Raw genomic sequence first — 17,992 nt, 5'->3', positions numbered from 1 at the left:
TGTGCTAACATCTGCAACATCTTATACAATCCTCCCAGCAAGTCCAGGCACTAAGGTAGTATTATTACTGCTGTTTCCAGCTGAAGGCAGAGAGCTGGGTGCACTCCCAGACAGGAAAGCCCCACATGACTCTGAGCTCAGCTGTTCACTCAGTGGCTGTCAGGTTCCTCCCTTACCATGATTCTAAAAGTCTGGCTGTCATTGAGAATCATGGGTAACATGGAGGCTTGTGTCTTAGGGCGTTTTCCCTCAGTGAAGCAAGTACACTTTGGAGGTTCTCTCTGTTTGGATTTTTCTCTCCAGACAAGTTTAAAAAATCAATTACCTTTGTTCTTGCCATGGGTAGGTAGGCATTGCCCAGATCTAGCTGCCTGCCACTTAGCAGCATCATCAGCAGAATCGCTATTGCAGAAACGTTGGGAAGGACATAATCAGAAGCCAATGCCAGTCCTTCACACTGAACCAATGAGGTGTTATAAAAAAAATCATCACATTTCATTATTTTTCTGATTTTACCCTCATCTGTGCGAAATTGGCCTTTACTGTGTCAAGTGACATGTAAGTGTCCAGTGAGAAAAAAATAATAAAATTCTGTGCCTGTGACTGAGTTGATGGCAATATTGTTAGACATCGTCTTTAGTGGGACCCTTGGAGAGTCCCAGTAACAAATCCCCCTTTTCTAAAAGCAGTTGCATAACCGGCAATTGTGACACCTACTGTGCTAGGCAGAGTGCTGTGTGGCTTAGTAGGGAGGGGGCTGAAGAGATTCTAAATGCAAACCCTAGTGATCGTCCTCTGATGAACTGTCCTAGCTTGTTTCCACCTCCGAATTTCGGCCCGTTCTTTTGTGAACTTGATTTAGTGAGTTCTTACCTTGCCCAGTGTCGATGGGTCGGTGTTGATGGGCGACCTTTTCCGGAAGCTGCCGCTCCTCCTGCTGTTGCTGGGACTGTCGGACGGAAAGCTGCAGCCCTCATTTATAGACCAGCGTCTCTAGGGGAAGTGATCAGACATGAAGGACCCCATTCAGGTGTGCTGATAAGGGAGGCGTGATACAGGCTGATTTCCAAGATCAGCACCTGCTAATGGTTGTGACATTTGTCAGTGCCTTTCTGAGAGATGTTCATGGTGCCTAGACCTTATTCAGAGGGCTTGTCTGTCCAAGTACTGTCCCGTTTCTAGTTTAAATCTTTAAAGGCCTGTTATCTCTGAGTCATGTGGGTGCTGGTTGAATGGCAGTGTAGAGCAGTCTGTAAGGCTATATACAGGTGCCAACTCATTGAGAGCCTGTTAGAAAGGTACGAGTGCTGGGCCCTGTCCATGCTATGCACTCAGCATTGAGAGACCAATTCTAGGGCAAGGACTTGTGAGGGAGGGCATGGGTCACTTTGGATAGGGTGTTTCCCTGTTAAGTAATATTTTACATCAGGTGTGTGTGATAGGACATATTCAAACATGCACAGATTTAGGGATAAGTGATGGACGCAGGAGGATTGGAAAGTACAGTGTCTGAAGTGGCCGAGAGCCTGAATACAGGCCTGGGGATTGTAAGCATGGCTGTTACATAAATTCCTCAGCCCCGTTCCGTTCCCAGAGGGCCTCTGGGATGAGAGTGAAATGTTTTCAGATGTCCGCTGTCCTTTCAGTTCTATTTTAGAAATTTCAGTCTCTATGTGAGGCTTCCTCTCACCTGTTCTTTATTTAATGGCTCCCAAAATTCTAGAGCCCATTCTCTGGGCCTCAGGCTTTCCCCTATTTAAGAGGTTGTTCTCAGTCATCTGTTCAGTTCCTACCACTAGGATCTTTGTGATTTTTGTGCATCCTGTCACCATCTTGCTGTGTGGTGTATCACAGCTTTACAAAGCAAGAGTGTGGGAGAGGGAGATGATTTTGACAGAGAGCGTGGCTAATGTCTGCTTCTGCTCACTTGAAGAGGGGGCATTGGTTTGGGTTCCTGCCTTCAAGCAGGCTCAGCATGTTTGCTGCCTGGCCCTTGCCAACCCCACTGCGGTTCTCAAACTGTACCTCAAGTGTAGTTCTGGTTGCCAAAGGCCCCATTTTGGGATTTGCTGAAATGTCAGATGCATAGAACAAACAATAGTTGACCTTTTCTCAGAGACTAGAACCATGGGTTTTACACGTGATGATAAGGAGGACAAAACCCAACTGTCCTGGATCTTATTTTTCTTGGACATTTGGGAGAAAGTGAGTGATCCTTTAGTTGAAATTTGTGACACCCATTAGTGGGTGTGGCCCTTGATTTTGCTAATGGTTGCTAATGGTTTCTCTGGACCCAAGGAATGAGCCCTACTCCAGGCGTGGGGCGGGGCACATCCGGGATGTAGCCTTTGAAGGCCCCTTGGGGCTTCCTGGTTCCTTCTCTTTCTCTCTCCCTCAACCCTAAGAGGTGGGGCAGCCATTGACTTCTTTCTGCTAATCCAGGACCCACATGAGCGGTTTCTCAGAAGGTGGCTTAGCAGGCTGAGCACTGGGGCTCCCTTGTTGTCAAGCCCTAAGTGCTAAGTGATTTGACTGCTGACTCTTGAAAGGGAGGGTCCTTTCAAGGCTGGCCAAGGCTTGGCTGGATCACAGTTGCTGGTGATAACGCAGATACCAATTCTTAATTGCCTCTGGGTGAAGGTGTCACCATAGCCCAGCTGAGCTGGGGTGTCCTGGTGACGGAGGCATCAGAATTTTGACCTTTCCTGTGTTTTTTTAGTGAAATGCACACATATGTGTATGCATTTGTACTTTATCTGTGTATATGCTTGTCTGTGCCTCTCTAGGTCCCTCAGCAGTCTTTCCAGACTCCTGCCTTGGTTTCCTTCTCTGGTGTAATCAATCTCACATCTTTGTTGGTATTGGGAGTTCACAGGGCCTCTAGCAGCAAATCTATGTTCCCGAATTCTCTGGAGTTTTGTGTAAACTTTGGGTTAATTTTTATTTCTAAGGGTACATATCTCATGGGTTTTTTAATGAGCCTTGTGTTTTATTAAAGGTGATGAATCAGTGTTTTGGGGAAGGCAGAGTTTCTGTGCACAGGGTTTGGGGCCAGACAGACATGTGTGTGAATCTTGGTTCAGTGTTCGGCCTTGGGACATTATCTAATAATTTTCTCTGGCTTAGTTTCCTCATCCATAAAGTAGAGATAATATTGTCCCTATCATAGAGCTGTCATGACGATTATGTTAGGCAGTTAACATAGGTTTGGCATATGTGAGTATTCCATAATTTACTGTCATCATCATTATTATTTACCATTGGGTCAGATATTTTCAATTGTTTTCCACCTTTCTCTCAGATTTTATACCATTTCTTTGTCAATATGGTGTACCCAAGTTTTGGCAACTATTACACCTTATTTACAATAAGAAAACACTGATAAGTTTGGTTATGTTTCTTTACTCCCCAATGGATCCTTTCCTTATCAGAATGAAGGCAGGCATACAGACTTAAAAAAAAATTGATTTCAGAGAGGAAGGGAGAGAGATAGAGAGATAGAAACATCAATGATGAAAGAGAATCATTGCAGGTTGCCTCCTGCACTCCCTCCACTGGGGATCGAGCCCACAACCCAGGCATGTGCCCTTGACCGGAATCGAACCCAAGACCATTCAGTCTGTAGGCTGACACTCTATCTACTGAGCCAAACCAGCTAAGGCATTATAGAGACATTTTAACCTCACTCTGAAGTTTATATTTTCAATTGGGGATAGAGTTTGATACATTCTACTATACCCATGCATGCGTATATACCTTGTCATAAATGTTTAAGAGGTTTGAAAAGGCCAGTAATTTACTTTAAGACGTGTTTGCAGATGTCTGTGTGTAGGCTTTGTTCCTTTTTTACCCAGTTTCCCCACTGATGTCCACATTCAGTGTTGGGTCTGTGGATTCTGCTTTGGAAGTCAAAGTGGAGTATGTGTGGGCCAAGAGGCGCTTTTCATTCATTCCCAGAAGGGGAAGTGGCTGATGGGCACTTCCTTTTTGCTGCTTTCTCTCTGAGCACCTCCTGCTGGTTTGCCATTCACTGGCTACACATTGCTGCTAGTTGGCATTGTTTTCTGCAAATGCAATAAATTGGCTCCATATGTGGCTGCCAGTGGCACCATAGTGGCATTTGCCTATTGATTCAGGCACCTTGAGTTTCACATGGAGGAGAAACTGCTTTGCCTGAGATGCAGAGAAAGGTCATGTCATGGAAGCCACACGGAAAGTTGAATCTTAATGTTGTGGTTACAACTACCAAACCCTTACTAAGGAGCCCCCAGAAAACTCTTTTCACTCTACAACAACCCATCGTCATGGTCAGCAGCATAAACAGCCTCACGTAATCACCCACATTTCCTTTTAGCGATGAAGAGACTGTAGCTCAGAGCACTTCCTGCTCCTCTGCCAAAGTGGCAGAGCTGGGGCTCTCGTCCAGATGTGCCTGAAACCAGAACCTTGACCTAGGACATGCCATTCTTCTTCTTCTACTTGTCTGAGAGATTCTCAAGGGCTGGGCGTACATCCTGTGTCCACCAGAGTGCAGCAAATGTCGAACAAGTGAATGAATGAACTAACAAACGGGCCTACTTCTCTGAGCCTCAGTGTCTCTGTGTGTCACTTGCCTGCTTCTCCTACATGGGGTTTATGAGAATCAGATAAGACAGCAGCTCTGAGTATGCCAAGTGGCAGTCATACCTGAGTCAGGGAGTTCCCTCCATCTTCAGGCCTCCTTTCTCCTGTCTCCACCCCCTTTCAGAATGCAATGGGCGGGATATGGGCTCCTGTGGGTGGTCAGTTTGGACACCTCAGGGATGAATCGCCTGAATTCTCATGATGAAACAGACGTTGTTATCCGCCTGCCCACCTCCCCCATGAGGGTTTGTTGCTTTGTAGCTCTGGCTCACTCTTCTCTCCTAAAATGTATGACAGAATTGAGATCATGTCACTCTCTTGCTTACACTTGTCAGTGATCCACCATAATAACACATTCATCTTTAGCCCTGGCTATGGAGGCTCTGTGTGGTTTGACTCCTGCCTTCCTCTCTGTCGTCCTTCCCCAACCCTTCTTGCTGATTTCTTTAGCTGCACTGGCTGTTTTAGTGTTTTCGTTATCCCTACCTTGTTGCTACCTTAGAACCTTTCCACATTCTGTTCTCCTTGCTTGGAACCCTTTCCTCACACTTTGCCTAACTCACTCATCCTGCAATTCTCAGCTCACCTACCAGTATCTCCCGGAGGGGTCTCCCCTGGCACCTCCTCTGAGTCAGGTTACACTGCATCGTTAATCTTTTTTTTTTTTTCCCAGCATCCACCTGTAGTTTTCCTTTTTCATGGAATTTGTAGTCATGTGGCCTTTTGCTGGCTGATTTGCTTAATGTCATGAGGGCAGGAAGCATTCTTGCCTGGTTTTTGCTCAAGTGGCACAGAGTAGGTGCTAGATACATATTCATTGAATAAATGAGAACATTTTCCTCCTAATGGTAAAATTCAACCATGTTCACCATAAACAGTTTGGAAAAGATATGAAAAAGAAAATAAAAGTCATTTGCAATCTTACATCTGTGATTTGGCAATCACAGCCAGCATTTTGAATTATTTTATGTAATAGTCACATCTGGAATCATATTCTAAATCATCTTGTATCCTAATTTTTTAGTGAGCATTTGCTTTTAACACTAAATACTCTATCAAAGCATGAGGTTAATAGCTGTGCGATATTTCTCACTAAGAATTTGTTATAAAAAAAGAGAAAAATCCTGTATTGTTGGACATTTAGGTTGTTCCCAAATTTTCACCATATAAACAATGCTGTAGTATCCATTCTTGTCCTTATATCTTTCTCTGCATCTCTGGTTATTTTTTAGGGACTCCCCAGATGTGTTAATTTATCATACACATTTCTAAGAATATGAATATTGTCAAGATTCCCAATTTGTGTGAGATGTGGCTTTGTGTTGCCAACCTCAAGCATTTGGACTTATTGTAGGGGAAAGTGAGTGCCAATTAGTGAGATTTCTGAATTATAAGTTATTCTGGAAAGGAGAGCAGTTTGACTCTGTTGGACATCTCAAAGTAGGTTTTGTTTGTTTTACAGCACTACCTAGAAGAGCTCTCTGCTCCAATAAACAGATAAGGGTTATTTGTCCTTGGAACATATCCTTGTTTTTTCTTTATTTAACAATTTATTTATTTATTTTTTTTTAGTATGAGATAAGAAGGGAGAGAGGAGAGAGAGAAAGAGATAGGTAGATAGATAGATAGATAGATAGAGAAACATTGATTTGTTGTTCCACTTATTTATGCATTCATTAGTTGATTCTAGTATGTGCTCTGACCAGAGATCCAACCTGCAACCTTGGTGTATTTGGATGATGCTCTAACCAACTGAGGTACCCGTCCAGGGCAAAATATACCTTTATGTAAAGGGAAAGTCTGATGTCCCTGGCCCCAGCCTCTCCTCTTGTTTTCAGTAATGTTATGTCCTTAGGTGTGAGTGGGGCCTGGATTAGTGGTAATCTATAATAATAAAAGTGGAATATGTTAATAAGACTGGACATCCTTCTGGACATCCTTCCAGATGGCCTTACTGACGAAGCTGAGGCTGCAAGGAAAGCCCGGTCTCAGGTGCCAGAGGGAAGCCGGTGCCAGCAGTTGGGGGAAGGAAGGCCTACTCTTGCACGAATTTTGTGCATCGGGCCTCTAGTAAGTTTATATATCCATCATTCATCCACCCACATATTCCTCAGATATTCATTAAACACCTTCTATATGCCAGCCACCACAAATGCATCAGTGAGGCACGGTTTCTCCTCTCGTGACTTGTAGTCAGACAGACAGACACAGAAGAGTAAACTGTCTCTTTAATAAAATAATAAACGTTTTGAAAGAAATGAAGAGTTGGGATGGGAATAGTGGAGGACTCCTTAGATGAGGTGATTTTTAAGTTTACTTAAAGCAGGGGTGGGGAACGTCCTGCCCACAGGCCGCATCATTTGGTCTGCCCCTGCCAGGGCAACCACAGGCATGACTCAAAAAATCCAATAAATTTAGGAGCTTTTTTTCATAGAAACATAATTTTTCAATTGATAGTTTTGTATGGCCCTTGAATGACGTTATAAATATCTAAATGGTCCTTGGTGGAAAAAAGGTTCCCCACCCCTGACTTAAAGGCTAAGAGGAAACTACTCACGCAGGGTCAGGGGAAGAGGGAGAGGGAAAGGCTTGTGTATGCCTGCTGTCTGCAGTGGGCAAGACCTGTGGTGGGTTTGAGCAACTCAGCAGTGCCAGTGTGACTGAGTAGGGAGGGGTGGGAGAGAGCGCTGGAGGGGTGGGGAAGGAGAGGAGGCTGGAGGCCCAGGCCCAGGGCCCACCTTGTGGGCTGTGGTGAAGAGTGTGGATTTTCTTCTGATTGGGATGGGAAGCTGTTGGAGGGTTTAACCAGGAAGTGATGATTCGGTTTATGTTTTGAAAAGTCCATTCTGGCTGCTCTGTGGAGTCTGAGGAGGGACAGAGTGGAAGCAGAGAACCTTGCTGGTGGATTTGATGATGATTTAGACAGTAGGACAACAGGATCGGTCTCGGCGCTGGACTAGGCGTGGGGGAATCAGAGACTTTCTGTGTTTTTAGCCTGACCCACTAGCTCGGGGATGGTGGTACCTTGTCCTGAGTGAGGAAGAGTTAGAGCCTTCTGTGTTCTCCCTTCTAGGCCCCTCGTTTCTCCCAATGAATTTCCCCCCATATTTAGTTTATTATCCCTCTGTCAAAGGCATCTGTCCTACGCTCACCTCCCTCAGCACTCTGCTCCTTGGTTCTTGATGGCTCACACACTGCGGCCTCTTCCTGGGTAACTCAGTGCCTGAACTCCACGGAGCACAGAGGTTCCTTAGAGGTGCTCACTTTGGGGGTTAGAAGGGGATTCTAGATGGGGCAGAACCACAGTCCCCAGCCTCTTTCTAACAGAGCAGCTGTCTCGTCATCTGTTTCATGTATCAGGTTTGTTTGTAAGCTTTTATTCGAAGAAGTGGATCATTAGCCTTTTGGAAAATTTGAAAACCACTTCTTAAAAGGTGTTATTTCCTTAGGAAGACCTCCAGGAGTGATGCCAGTGGGGGAGCCTTTAGGCCACAGGAGCAGGTGAGTGGGAAAGGTGTTTCGGGCTGTTTACGCCCCAGCTGAGCTTAGAAACCTGGGGGTGGGGGTGGGGGCCAGAGAGGCCATATGGGGTGGAGGGAGGAGGAGGGTGGTCTTTGGAGCCAGCATCCTGACTTTCAGCATGAGAAGCGGTGGGCTACTCGGCCTGGCAATGGGGTCATTCATTGCACACCCTGTCAGGCACCACCCAGCGTTACCCAGAGTCTCCAGTGGAGACACAGGGTCAGACTGCAGAGTGAGATGCACCTGTTACAGTCACGGGGGGAGTGAGGAGTGAGGGTCTCCATGGCTGGAGCAGAGGTGTGAAGAGCAAGCCAGGGCCTGCCCAGCGTTCCTCACGGTCCTGAGGAAGACAGCATTCGATCATTTCATGCTCAGTGTCTACCACGGGCCAGGCACTGTGCTCACACACAGGTGGGGAAGTTCTGGGCTTGGAGTGGCACTCAGCTCTCCCCTGGGAAAGTGTCTCCCAGCCTTAGTTTATCTCATATACACACCAAGGGCCAGGAGACTTCGCAAGGTCAAAGTGCAGGGCTGTCCTACCCTCTAGCTCAGAGACCCTTTGGGGGCTGCTGGTTGGGGATATTTTTTCTTCTTCACGGCTGGGCTTGTCGTTCATATTTGACAGAAGGTCTGGAGTCAAGTAATAAACTCACAGCACGATTTGCTCTGGGCTCAGACTCCTACTACAGGACAGGGACTCTGCACAGGCCCTGGGGTCCCTCCATGGCTTGTGCCGCATGCACGCTAGAGAACCGGCCTCCGGTAGGGCCTCTCTCACAGCTCCTGTTTCCCGAGGCCAGCTGGGGTTACTGAGGGAGCCGGACACTAGTTCATGCCCAAGACAGAGTCCATCCTAAGCCCCCGTTCTTCCTGTGGTGGGGATTTTATCACAAGCCTAAGTTTCTCCTCAGCGGTCTTTTCCCGGGGCCAGGCCTTTTGCTGTCGGCTTTGGCCGGTGCCCTGAGGTAGAGGCTCATGTTTGTGCTTTGCCATTTCTTCACGCTTGGCAGTTATGGAGCTGTTTTCATCAGAATGCAAAGCCCTCTGGTTCCCTGCCTTTCTCTGCTCACAGCCCTGCCTGCCCAGGCTACATGGGACTGAGATGTTGGTGGGAGGGGGAGCTTCAGGCTCTCTCCCTCAGTGGCGCTGCTGTTGGGCACATGAGAACTCCACTGCTGCCTGCCACACTCTGCAGGGCCAGGGAAGCCCCGAGGCCCAGCGGCGAGGTGCGGCGTCTCAGTCACCCACCTGGACCCAGCTTTTCTCTCGGTGGTCTGGCTGCTTTTCTTTGCCTCTTTCCTCTACGCAAGGCCTCAAATATCAAATGTGCTTTGCAGTCCTGTATTTTCTTAGGAACTCCAAAACTTCTCTTCCCTGCTTCCTCCCTCGCTCAACGAGGGAACCTCTCCTGTGCATGTAGATTTTCTGTGTGTCTTTCTATACCCCATCCTCTCAGGGCCTGGACTTGGGAAACTCAGGCTCTTGGTCCATTTTCTGAGGAACCCTCCCTTCTCTGAGGCACTGAACACTGAATTCATAATATTCTCTGAGGGGCCAGGGGAAGCAGGAACTATCAGGGAGAAAGCCCTTATCAAAGCAGAACCAGCTACTTTCTGTGGGTATAAGAAGCTCTAGGGCCATCTTTCCTATTTCCTCTCCAGTCCCAGAATTAGCATTTCCCCCAAGGAGCCCTGATTACTTTTACGAAGAATGATATCACAAAACAATACGGGTGCTAGGTATTCTTTTTGCTATTCTGGGTTGGGAGGTGTTTTGTTTTAAAATGGAAGTGAAATTCACGCAACATAAAAGTTAACCATTGTCAAGGGAACAATTTAGTGGCGTTTAGTATATTGAGAATGTTGTGCAACCACCACCTCTATCTAGTTCCAAAACATTTCCATTACTCCTAAATAAAACCCTTATTCTGCCTTACCTACACTCTGTTCTTCTGGCATTCACAACTTTGTATTCTATTTCTACGCATTGAGCTAGTCTGAATATTTAATATAAGATAAACTGTACAATATGTGGTCTTTTGTGCCTGGCTTTGTTCACTGAGTTTAATCTCAAGACACTGAGCACAGTTTTTATGGTATCACCAGACTGTTACCTGCTGTGCTCTCTCCAGTGTTTAGCGTTTGGTTTGTGTTTTTCTCTGTGTGACGTGTGGTGATGGGGACATTGGATCCTAGCCCCTGTGTGATTTTCATGTTGGGCCAATGGGCAAAAGAAAGCACTTGGAGAGGAGAGGAGCAGGCAGAGGCATGGGAAGAAATGTCTTCATCATGGTCACGATTGTCTCCTAGGACCCTACATAAATTAATCCTGGCCTTTGCCGCCTATCATTCACATTATTGATTTTTATGTCCTTAGTATGTATAGTGCTTTTACTTATCATGAACACACCACAAAACTCCCATTTGTAGGAATTGAAGACACGTGAGTCATTTTTCTGCATGAAAACAAGATAATTATTAAAGAGATGATTACAAAATACCCGAAACCCTATTCTTGATTTTCTTGCACGTGTTCATTCAAGGTGACACTGGTTCCAAAGAGTAGTTGACGTGTTCAGAACACTATTCAACTTGGCTCCTTAATCACAAGGATGTCCTTGACTCCATAAGAGAAGTTTCAAAGTGCTTTCATTCTCAGAAATTCTTTAGTATCCCACGTGCCGGGTTTAGTTTGCTGCCTGAAGGTCTCTCTGTGGGGAGATAAAATAACTAATTATACTCTTAATATATAAGCTGGCTGCAGGCACAGGCGGTGCCAGCTGGGCCCTCCATCTCCCTGAGCACAGCACTTGCCCTGAGGATGGGGATAGGGAGCAAGTCAGGCCAGCGGGAGCCCCAGTGGTTATTTCTCGGTGATTGTCATTTGAGCTATTCCAGAAAGAATTGGATGGTGAAGCTCCTGGTAGGTAGGTGGGGGACCACCCAGAAGTGGTGGAGCCAAGACATGGATTCTGGTGTCATCCTTTGGGCCCGGAATCAAGCCACTGCTGACGCTAGTACCATCTCTGAATGTGCAGGACTGACGATTTTATTGTTGTTACACCAGTTTGTGTTGTGCTTTCCGACACTTGTAGCTGAAATACAGTTGGCATTCATCTGATCCAATCCCTTGACTCAAGGCTGACTTAGGGAGGCTAAGTGATATGTCCCGGGCCACCCAGAGGAATGGGGTGTAGGAGCCGGAGGTAGGACACCAGCACTGAGGCAAATGCTGAATTCACCACCCTCTCCACTCCAATAATTGATTTGGCCACAGATACAGGACTTTGGGGGTGGAACTGTGGGAATATACAACTTCTGAGGTTTGAGCCAACATAAAAGAAGTTGTTATATTTTTTTTTGGTCAGATATTATACTCATGAAGCACGTTTATTAAGAATGGGACATTTAATGGTGATAGAGATTTTAAATTTCTTTACTCATGTATCTTCCCTAGTTCCATCTTCATCATTTTCCTGATGTTAAATTTAAATAAAAATCCCATTCTTTTAATCGTTTTTTTTAGGAAGCAAGTTTTCCTTCATATTTCCTTTGGCGTGGGGAAGATAGGTGGGAAGAAGCCGGGTATTTGTGTCAGGGTGGCAGAGAAGGAGAGGCTCCAGCAGACACAAGGTGACTGTGTAGACGAGTCAGGCATATGCAGTGGGCATGTTTCTGAAGAGGTGATTGAGGCATAGTCAATGAAGTATGAGTCCACATGAGGACAGCGGACAGATTATTTGATTATAAGAATATGAGTGTCTCAGTGTTAGGGCTTGTATGGTGAAGAAAGGGGCAGTAGGTAGTGGATCTGCCTGGGAAAGAGACGGCCAATGGGATGGAGCTGTTAAGGCAGCTTGGAGCTGCCTATGATGCCAGGGCCCACTGACCCCATTTAGTCCTCTGAAGATTGAAGCGCAGAGGGGGCTTTAGTGCAAAAGGAAAATATTTGTATTTCTTTCTCTCTTACCGATTTAAGTAGTTCAGCCTTGGCATTGTTTAGCAGATTTGAGGCTATTTCTGGTGGAATATTCCATTGACTGGAAACTTCTGAAATGAAGAAGGAGCATTTTGAGTTGAGAGAAACAAGGATAGGTGCTTCCTCTTTGGTGTCCTATCCACAGCCAACTGGAGGGATCTCTGGGCAGTATATGGCTCTAGGAGAGATCACCCCCTGCCCATTCAACACAGCGATTTGAGCAAGACACGTGTCTCTCAGTCTTTTGTGTGTGTATTGGTGAGTTCATAAGGACCAGAACACACCCTAGAAGTAACTGGAAACCTGGTGAGCATTCTATGTGCAAAGAATTGATACCAGGAAATATGTTGGTGTGTCTGCCCTCACTGTCTTAAGAAATGAGAAGAATTAGGCTCTGCTGTTTTGGTGCCATTTGTACTATGTTGAACCCCCTTAGAGTTCATCATAAATATGTGTAGGTGGCATGGTCATAGGGTTATGACTTCAGACTCTTGAATTTCCAAAACTCTAGTATCTCTGTGACTGGTGACCTGGCTCCATCTTTCCTCTAAGTGGCATGATGCTGTTGCTCAGAAGATACCCTGTGGGCTGGGTTTCATTTGGACTTGTAGAAGAGACATTTTGATTTGGTTTTCATGTTTTGCCATCTGACGATGCTGAAGTCCCTATCCAAAAACAAAGAAGTCCAGTCCAGTCAGCATGGTTTAGTGATTGAGCATCGACCTATGAACCAGGAGGTCACAGTTCGACTCCCAGGTCAGGGCACATGCCCGGGTTGCAGGCTTGATCCCCAGTGTGGGGTGTGCAGGAGGCAGCCGATCAATGATTCTCTCTCATCATTGATGTTTTTATCTCTCTCTCCTCCTCTCTTCCTCTCTGAGATTAATAAAAATATATTAAAAAATAGAATAAATATCCTCGGATGAGGATAAAAGAAAGAAAACATGAATAAAAACAAAAACAAAGAAGTCCTCTGATCCAGGTGGTGATAAGATGATACTGTGCTCACTGCCACAGCACATTCTGTGGTGTGGCTTCACACCCTGTACATTGCTTGTGACACTGACTCTTCTAGGTGTTCATGTTATTAACTCCACATACCACTAATGGTAGATATAAATTTCTTCATAACTGCAGACATCACATCTCTTAGCTCGTCCATCTGGAAGAGATGGGAGGAACATTTTATCAGTCAATCCTCCAGTCTCCCAGCTAGTCCCCACATCAGGGAAAGCAGTCTCGGATGCCTCTGTGTATGTGGTTTGTTTTTTTTCTAGTGGAAGAAGTCTGTTACTGGACGGGGTTCTGTAGGGAGGTGGGTTTCAGTCTATCTCTCAGACCTCTAATTCTTTGGGGGGTTTTCAGAGACTCTCTTCAGTAGGTTTTAATGCCTTAGATAATTCCCAATACATGTTTATTGGGTTTTCATTATGTTCCAGGCACTGCGGTAGGCATAGCTGTGCAACTGTGTGCCCTCAGGACAAACACTGAGGTCAGGACTGGGGAGGATTGGTTGCTGCTGAATGCTTCCTCTTTTGTGTCCTATCCAAGTCCCTCCCTGATCTGGTCCTCCCTGCTGATGCTCCATGTATCTTCCTTCCTTTGCAGTCCCCTCCTCCTCATGCCTATGAGTCCCTGCTGCCTACCCTTTCTACATTCTGTTTCCTCTACCCGGTACACACTTTTGGTCTGTGTTAAACTCCTGCTCCTCCTTCAAAGCTGAGTTCAGGCATTGTTTTTTTTTAGTGAACCCGTTGTCTGCCCTCCCAGGTGGTTCTCCTCCACCATCTTCTTCATGCTCAGCTATTTGCATAAATGTCTGTGTCCCTGTCAGGTAGGTGGTTACATGAGGCCAGAGACCATGCCTTCTATGTTTCTTTCACTGCACAGAGCCTGGCATATCACATGCCTCCCCACTAACAATGAGATGAAAGAACTCTGGGCTTGCAGTGACTCCCAGAGTTTGCCTCTTGATAGACCCCCCACTATCTCAGGACTGACATATAGGACACAGACGGTTCACACATAGTGACAAGGTTGTTCACCTCAGTGCCCATTGTGTGCTTCCACCCAATGTGTGGTTACCAGTCCCTTAATGATTTGGCTTATTTATTTTCTTAATCTGTCTCTGTTTTTCCACTTAAATTAGAGGGTCACTCCTGGGGTTAGGGAGTTGTATTTTAAGAGCTGGGCTCATAGTGGTGCTCACTAAATGTTTGTTGGATGATGCTATGTATGAACGTGTGCAAGGTCAAATGTGTTAAGTATGGGGTTGGTTGGTGAATCGTCTGTGAGTTTCCCCCCCTGTGCCTGGAGCCTAGTCACTGGTGCTACCCTCACTCTTCCCACTTCCCTGTCCCCCAAGCTCTCCTCTGGTGATCCATGTGCTTGCTTGGTAGGACATGGGTTGAAAACCTCTGATGGGAAAGGTGAGGCCATGGGAGATTGGACATGTTTTAAGAAACTCCCATGAGCCGAAGGAAGATTAGAATCTAGATAATCTTTTCATCTTTCCAGTGGACCAACCCAAGACTTCCTGGTGTGTCAGAATGACCCATCCCACTGAAACACGGATTTTGGGCTTTCATTCAGGTGACTGACTGATGTGGCGCTGCGGCAATGGATTTAGAACCAATTTTACGAGTTCCCCAGAGAGGGCCTGCGTTGGAGCTCGCAGCCCTCCTCCACATTGCGTCTGTGACCTAGTCTGTGTGACCGTTCCCTTTCTAGAGTCCCTGTGTCACTAAGTGTCTGGGTTTAAAATAATTTCTCATGTGTCTTAGATAAATATTTTGAAAATCTAATCAACTTACAGCCTCAGGGGGTTTCATGCTGTGTTCAAATCTGTTAGGAAACAAAGTACAAGGAAAAATTATTTTCAAATAAAAAATATTAATTAATTCTAAAACAGAGTTTAAGTATTAGCTCTGTTCCTTATTAAAGTCACCTATAAATTTTTAAATACAGAAAAAGCAAATTTAAGGTGAATACAGCATGTAGGTAAAATTTTGTTCTGAGTTCTCTGTAATTATCCAACTATTTCCCAAGGGACTTGTCCATTATTCTCATGTGATCTGAATCGAGTTCTGATACTGCTTTCTATACTGACAAATGTCAAGAGGAGTTTGTAGTAATGGACAGTACCTTACAATCTTGATGTCTGATACCAATTTGCCGTTTAAAATCTTGCAATCATAGGAGACGAGTATCTTCTGCATTAATATAAAACAAACGAGTTAAAAATAATGCCTTGACCAAGGCTACTCAGCAAACATGTCACATCATGATATGACCAACAAGGCCACAGGTCAGAACTAGAGTGGAGACTCTCTGATCTTAGGAGACAACCTGTTTATTCTCCCCTGGCAGCTGAGCCCCCCAGCCTGGTTGATGCCCCGTGTCTTAGGGTCACCCAGGCACTTGGCCCTCAGGGTTATGGTAGTAACTCCCCCCATCGAACACTCTTTTTTTCCTCGTAACTGAATCCTGATTTGTTACTACTCAGCACTCACCGTTTGCCCTTGGGCAAAGCTCTCACCATCCTTATCCACGTTCACCCAGAAGATGGCTTGGACTTGGTTGTCTGGCAGGCTGGCATAGAATACTCTGGTGATGTATGTATTCAGGTTATTCATCTGTTGTAAAGAAGTCATCATTTAGAGTGTGGAGAGGAGAAGGAGAAGAACTGCAGAATGCTCCATTATGAAACACCCATGCTTCATGCAATTCATTTATTCAAATATTTATTGATCCTGTAGTATGAGTTAGTCACCTAGCCAGGTGCTGGCATGGCTGATCTAACCACACGGACAGGGTCTAATTCCAGACCTTGCTGTTTATCTCTTTTTCTTTCTCAGAAGCACAGTGGTGCATATAACAGATAAAATTTTACTTTTCTATTAATTCTCATTCAATTTAAAGCCTGTTTCTTTCCTTCTTTTAAGAAATATATTTTTATTGATTTCAGAGAGGAAGGGAGAGGGAGAGATAGAAACATCAATGATGAGAGAGAATCATTGATTGGCTGCCTCCTGCATGTGCCCGGGCATGTGCCCTGACCAGGAATTGAAACTATGAACCGTCAGTCCACAGGCTGATGCTCTATCCACTGAGCAAGCAGGCTAGGGCTAAAGCCCATTTATTTCTATGCTCTAGTGGCAGACAACTCTGTACTTGATTATTTTGGGAGGCTTTGTTATGGATACATTATACATTGCTTGAAACAGAGCCTGGCACATAGATAGTACTCAGTGATTATTATCTATATATATAAAAGTCTAAGTGACCGAATAACTGAACGGTTGACTGACCAGTCAGCCGGTTGCTATGACGTGCACTGACTACCATGGGGCAGACCATCAATGCAGTAGCTGCCCCCTGGTAGTCAGTGTGCTCCCACAGTGGAAGTGCCGCTCAGCTGACTGATGGGTGCCAGATGCAGGGCTCACAGCTGGTGAGCGCTGCTGTGGCGGTAGGAGCCTTTCCCAATCGGGACTGACTGCGGCAGGGTCGGGATGAGCGGGAGCAGCAGGCAGGAGTGGCAGGTGGCGTTGGACTGCCGGTTTTGGCCGGGTCCCCGCAGGCCATGCCGAGAGACCCCACCGGTACATGAATCCATGCACTGGGCCTCTAGTTTTGTTATAACTACTGACTGATACTATTCCTTCTACCACTGGGAGCAACTGAATACCTCACAGGTGGATAAACCCACTCCCTTGCTCATGCTGTAACTGTTGGTAAGTTACTTCATTCATGCTGGTCATCTGAGAAATGAGAATAAGAATCCCTACTTCCCAGATCTGTTGTGAAGATTAAATGTCATTAATTATGTAAAGACAACTGGCATTGTACCTGGCACATAGAATGCACTCAGAAAGCATTTGTCCTCTGGTGCCCTTTCCCTCTGCTTTCCCTGATGTAAACCTGGATCCACTTAAACGATCCAAAGGGAAAAGGTGTATCCCATTTCCTCATATTTGTCTCTCGAAGAATGTCCCAGAAGCCATTTCTATCTCCTCAGACTTAAAGGTTGATAGACTAGGCTTAAGCAAAGAGGAGAGTGGTGCCAGGAGCCATGTGATGACGCTTACCTGGATGGAGCTCTGCTTGGCACTGAGGGTGATGATTTCCCTGAGCATTATGTTAGACATAGTTATGGAAATGTTGGCATTTTTAGGATTTGGAGAAAGGGGGCTTCCAGGCAGAAGGACTTTTCTGTTAAAGGAGGCCTAGAGAGAGAAAAACAGAAAATCATCATGCCATCATGTGAGGCTAACATCAATTTCCAGCTTTCCTGCAGAACTTATCTTAAGAGCAAAGAACACTTACACAGTAGAGGGTTGAAAGACCTTCTTCAGATAGCTGGAAACTTTTAAGTTGGTACTCGAACAAGCCAGTAGCTGCAGGAGAGAAGAGAGAACCTAGAGGGACCTGACAGACTCCTAGCGGGTGTCCGGCCCTGGGTTCTCTGCCTGGCTCTGCCCTCCAGATGAGGGACCAGGGTGACACCATCCTTGCCCTCAGTCCACACAAAAAGCTGGTGCCACACTGGCTTCTTCTCCTGAGCCTAGGAGGAAGCTGCAGGAAGGAAGGTGACATGAGGACTCAGCCCTGCCCCCGCTGTGCTGAAACCTCCAGGGGGAGGAAAAGGCTTACTGCCCAGGTCCCATGCTTTGTCTACCTCACGACGTGACAAATATCACCAATTTCCTGCTTTGGCTGTCCTGATGGCAGCCGCCTGACAAAGTCCTGTCATCTGTACCTTGGTTATGTAAAGGGATGTTAGAAGGAATTTCTGCCTCTCAGCCTCCCTGGTGTGAGGGCCTGGGACTGCTCCTTGCTCAGGCTCCACGCACGTGTGCACTTTGCC

At 45.9% G+C, this 17,992-nt stretch overlaps 1 protein-coding gene across 1 annotated transcript in view; it reads right to left on the bottom strand.

Annotated features, from left to right (window-relative positions):
• LOC132240184 (vomeromodulin-like) overlaps positions 1-17,992 on the bottom strand; it is a 30,461-nt gene that overhangs the window by 5,857 nt on the left and 6,612 nt on the right. Inside the window, exons 7-14 of the mRNA XM_059707507.1 lie at positions 17,452-17,522; positions 17,214-17,351; positions 15,636-15,758; positions 15,268-15,335; positions 14,937-14,967; positions 13,225-13,285; positions 12,115-12,194; positions 874-993 (exon numbers count right to left, since the gene is read on the bottom strand). Coding sequence (XP_059563490.1) covers positions 874-993; positions 12,115-12,194; positions 13,225-13,285; positions 14,937-14,967; positions 15,268-15,335; positions 15,636-15,758; positions 17,214-17,351; positions 17,452-17,522 — 692 coding nt within the window. The remainder of the gene's footprint in view (positions 1-873; positions 994-12,114; positions 12,195-13,224; positions 13,286-14,936; positions 14,968-15,267; positions 15,336-15,635; positions 15,759-17,213; positions 17,352-17,451; positions 17,523-17,992) is intronic.

The sequence above is a fragment of the Myotis daubentonii genome, chromosome 8 (genome assembly GCF_963259705.1).
Source record: "Myotis daubentonii chromosome 8, mMyoDau2.1, whole genome shotgun sequence".
In the NCBI taxonomy this organism is placed as follows: Eukaryota; Metazoa; Chordata; class Mammalia; order Chiroptera; family Vespertilionidae; genus Myotis; species Myotis daubentonii.
This window is presented reverse-complemented; position numbering and strand designations above follow the sequence as displayed.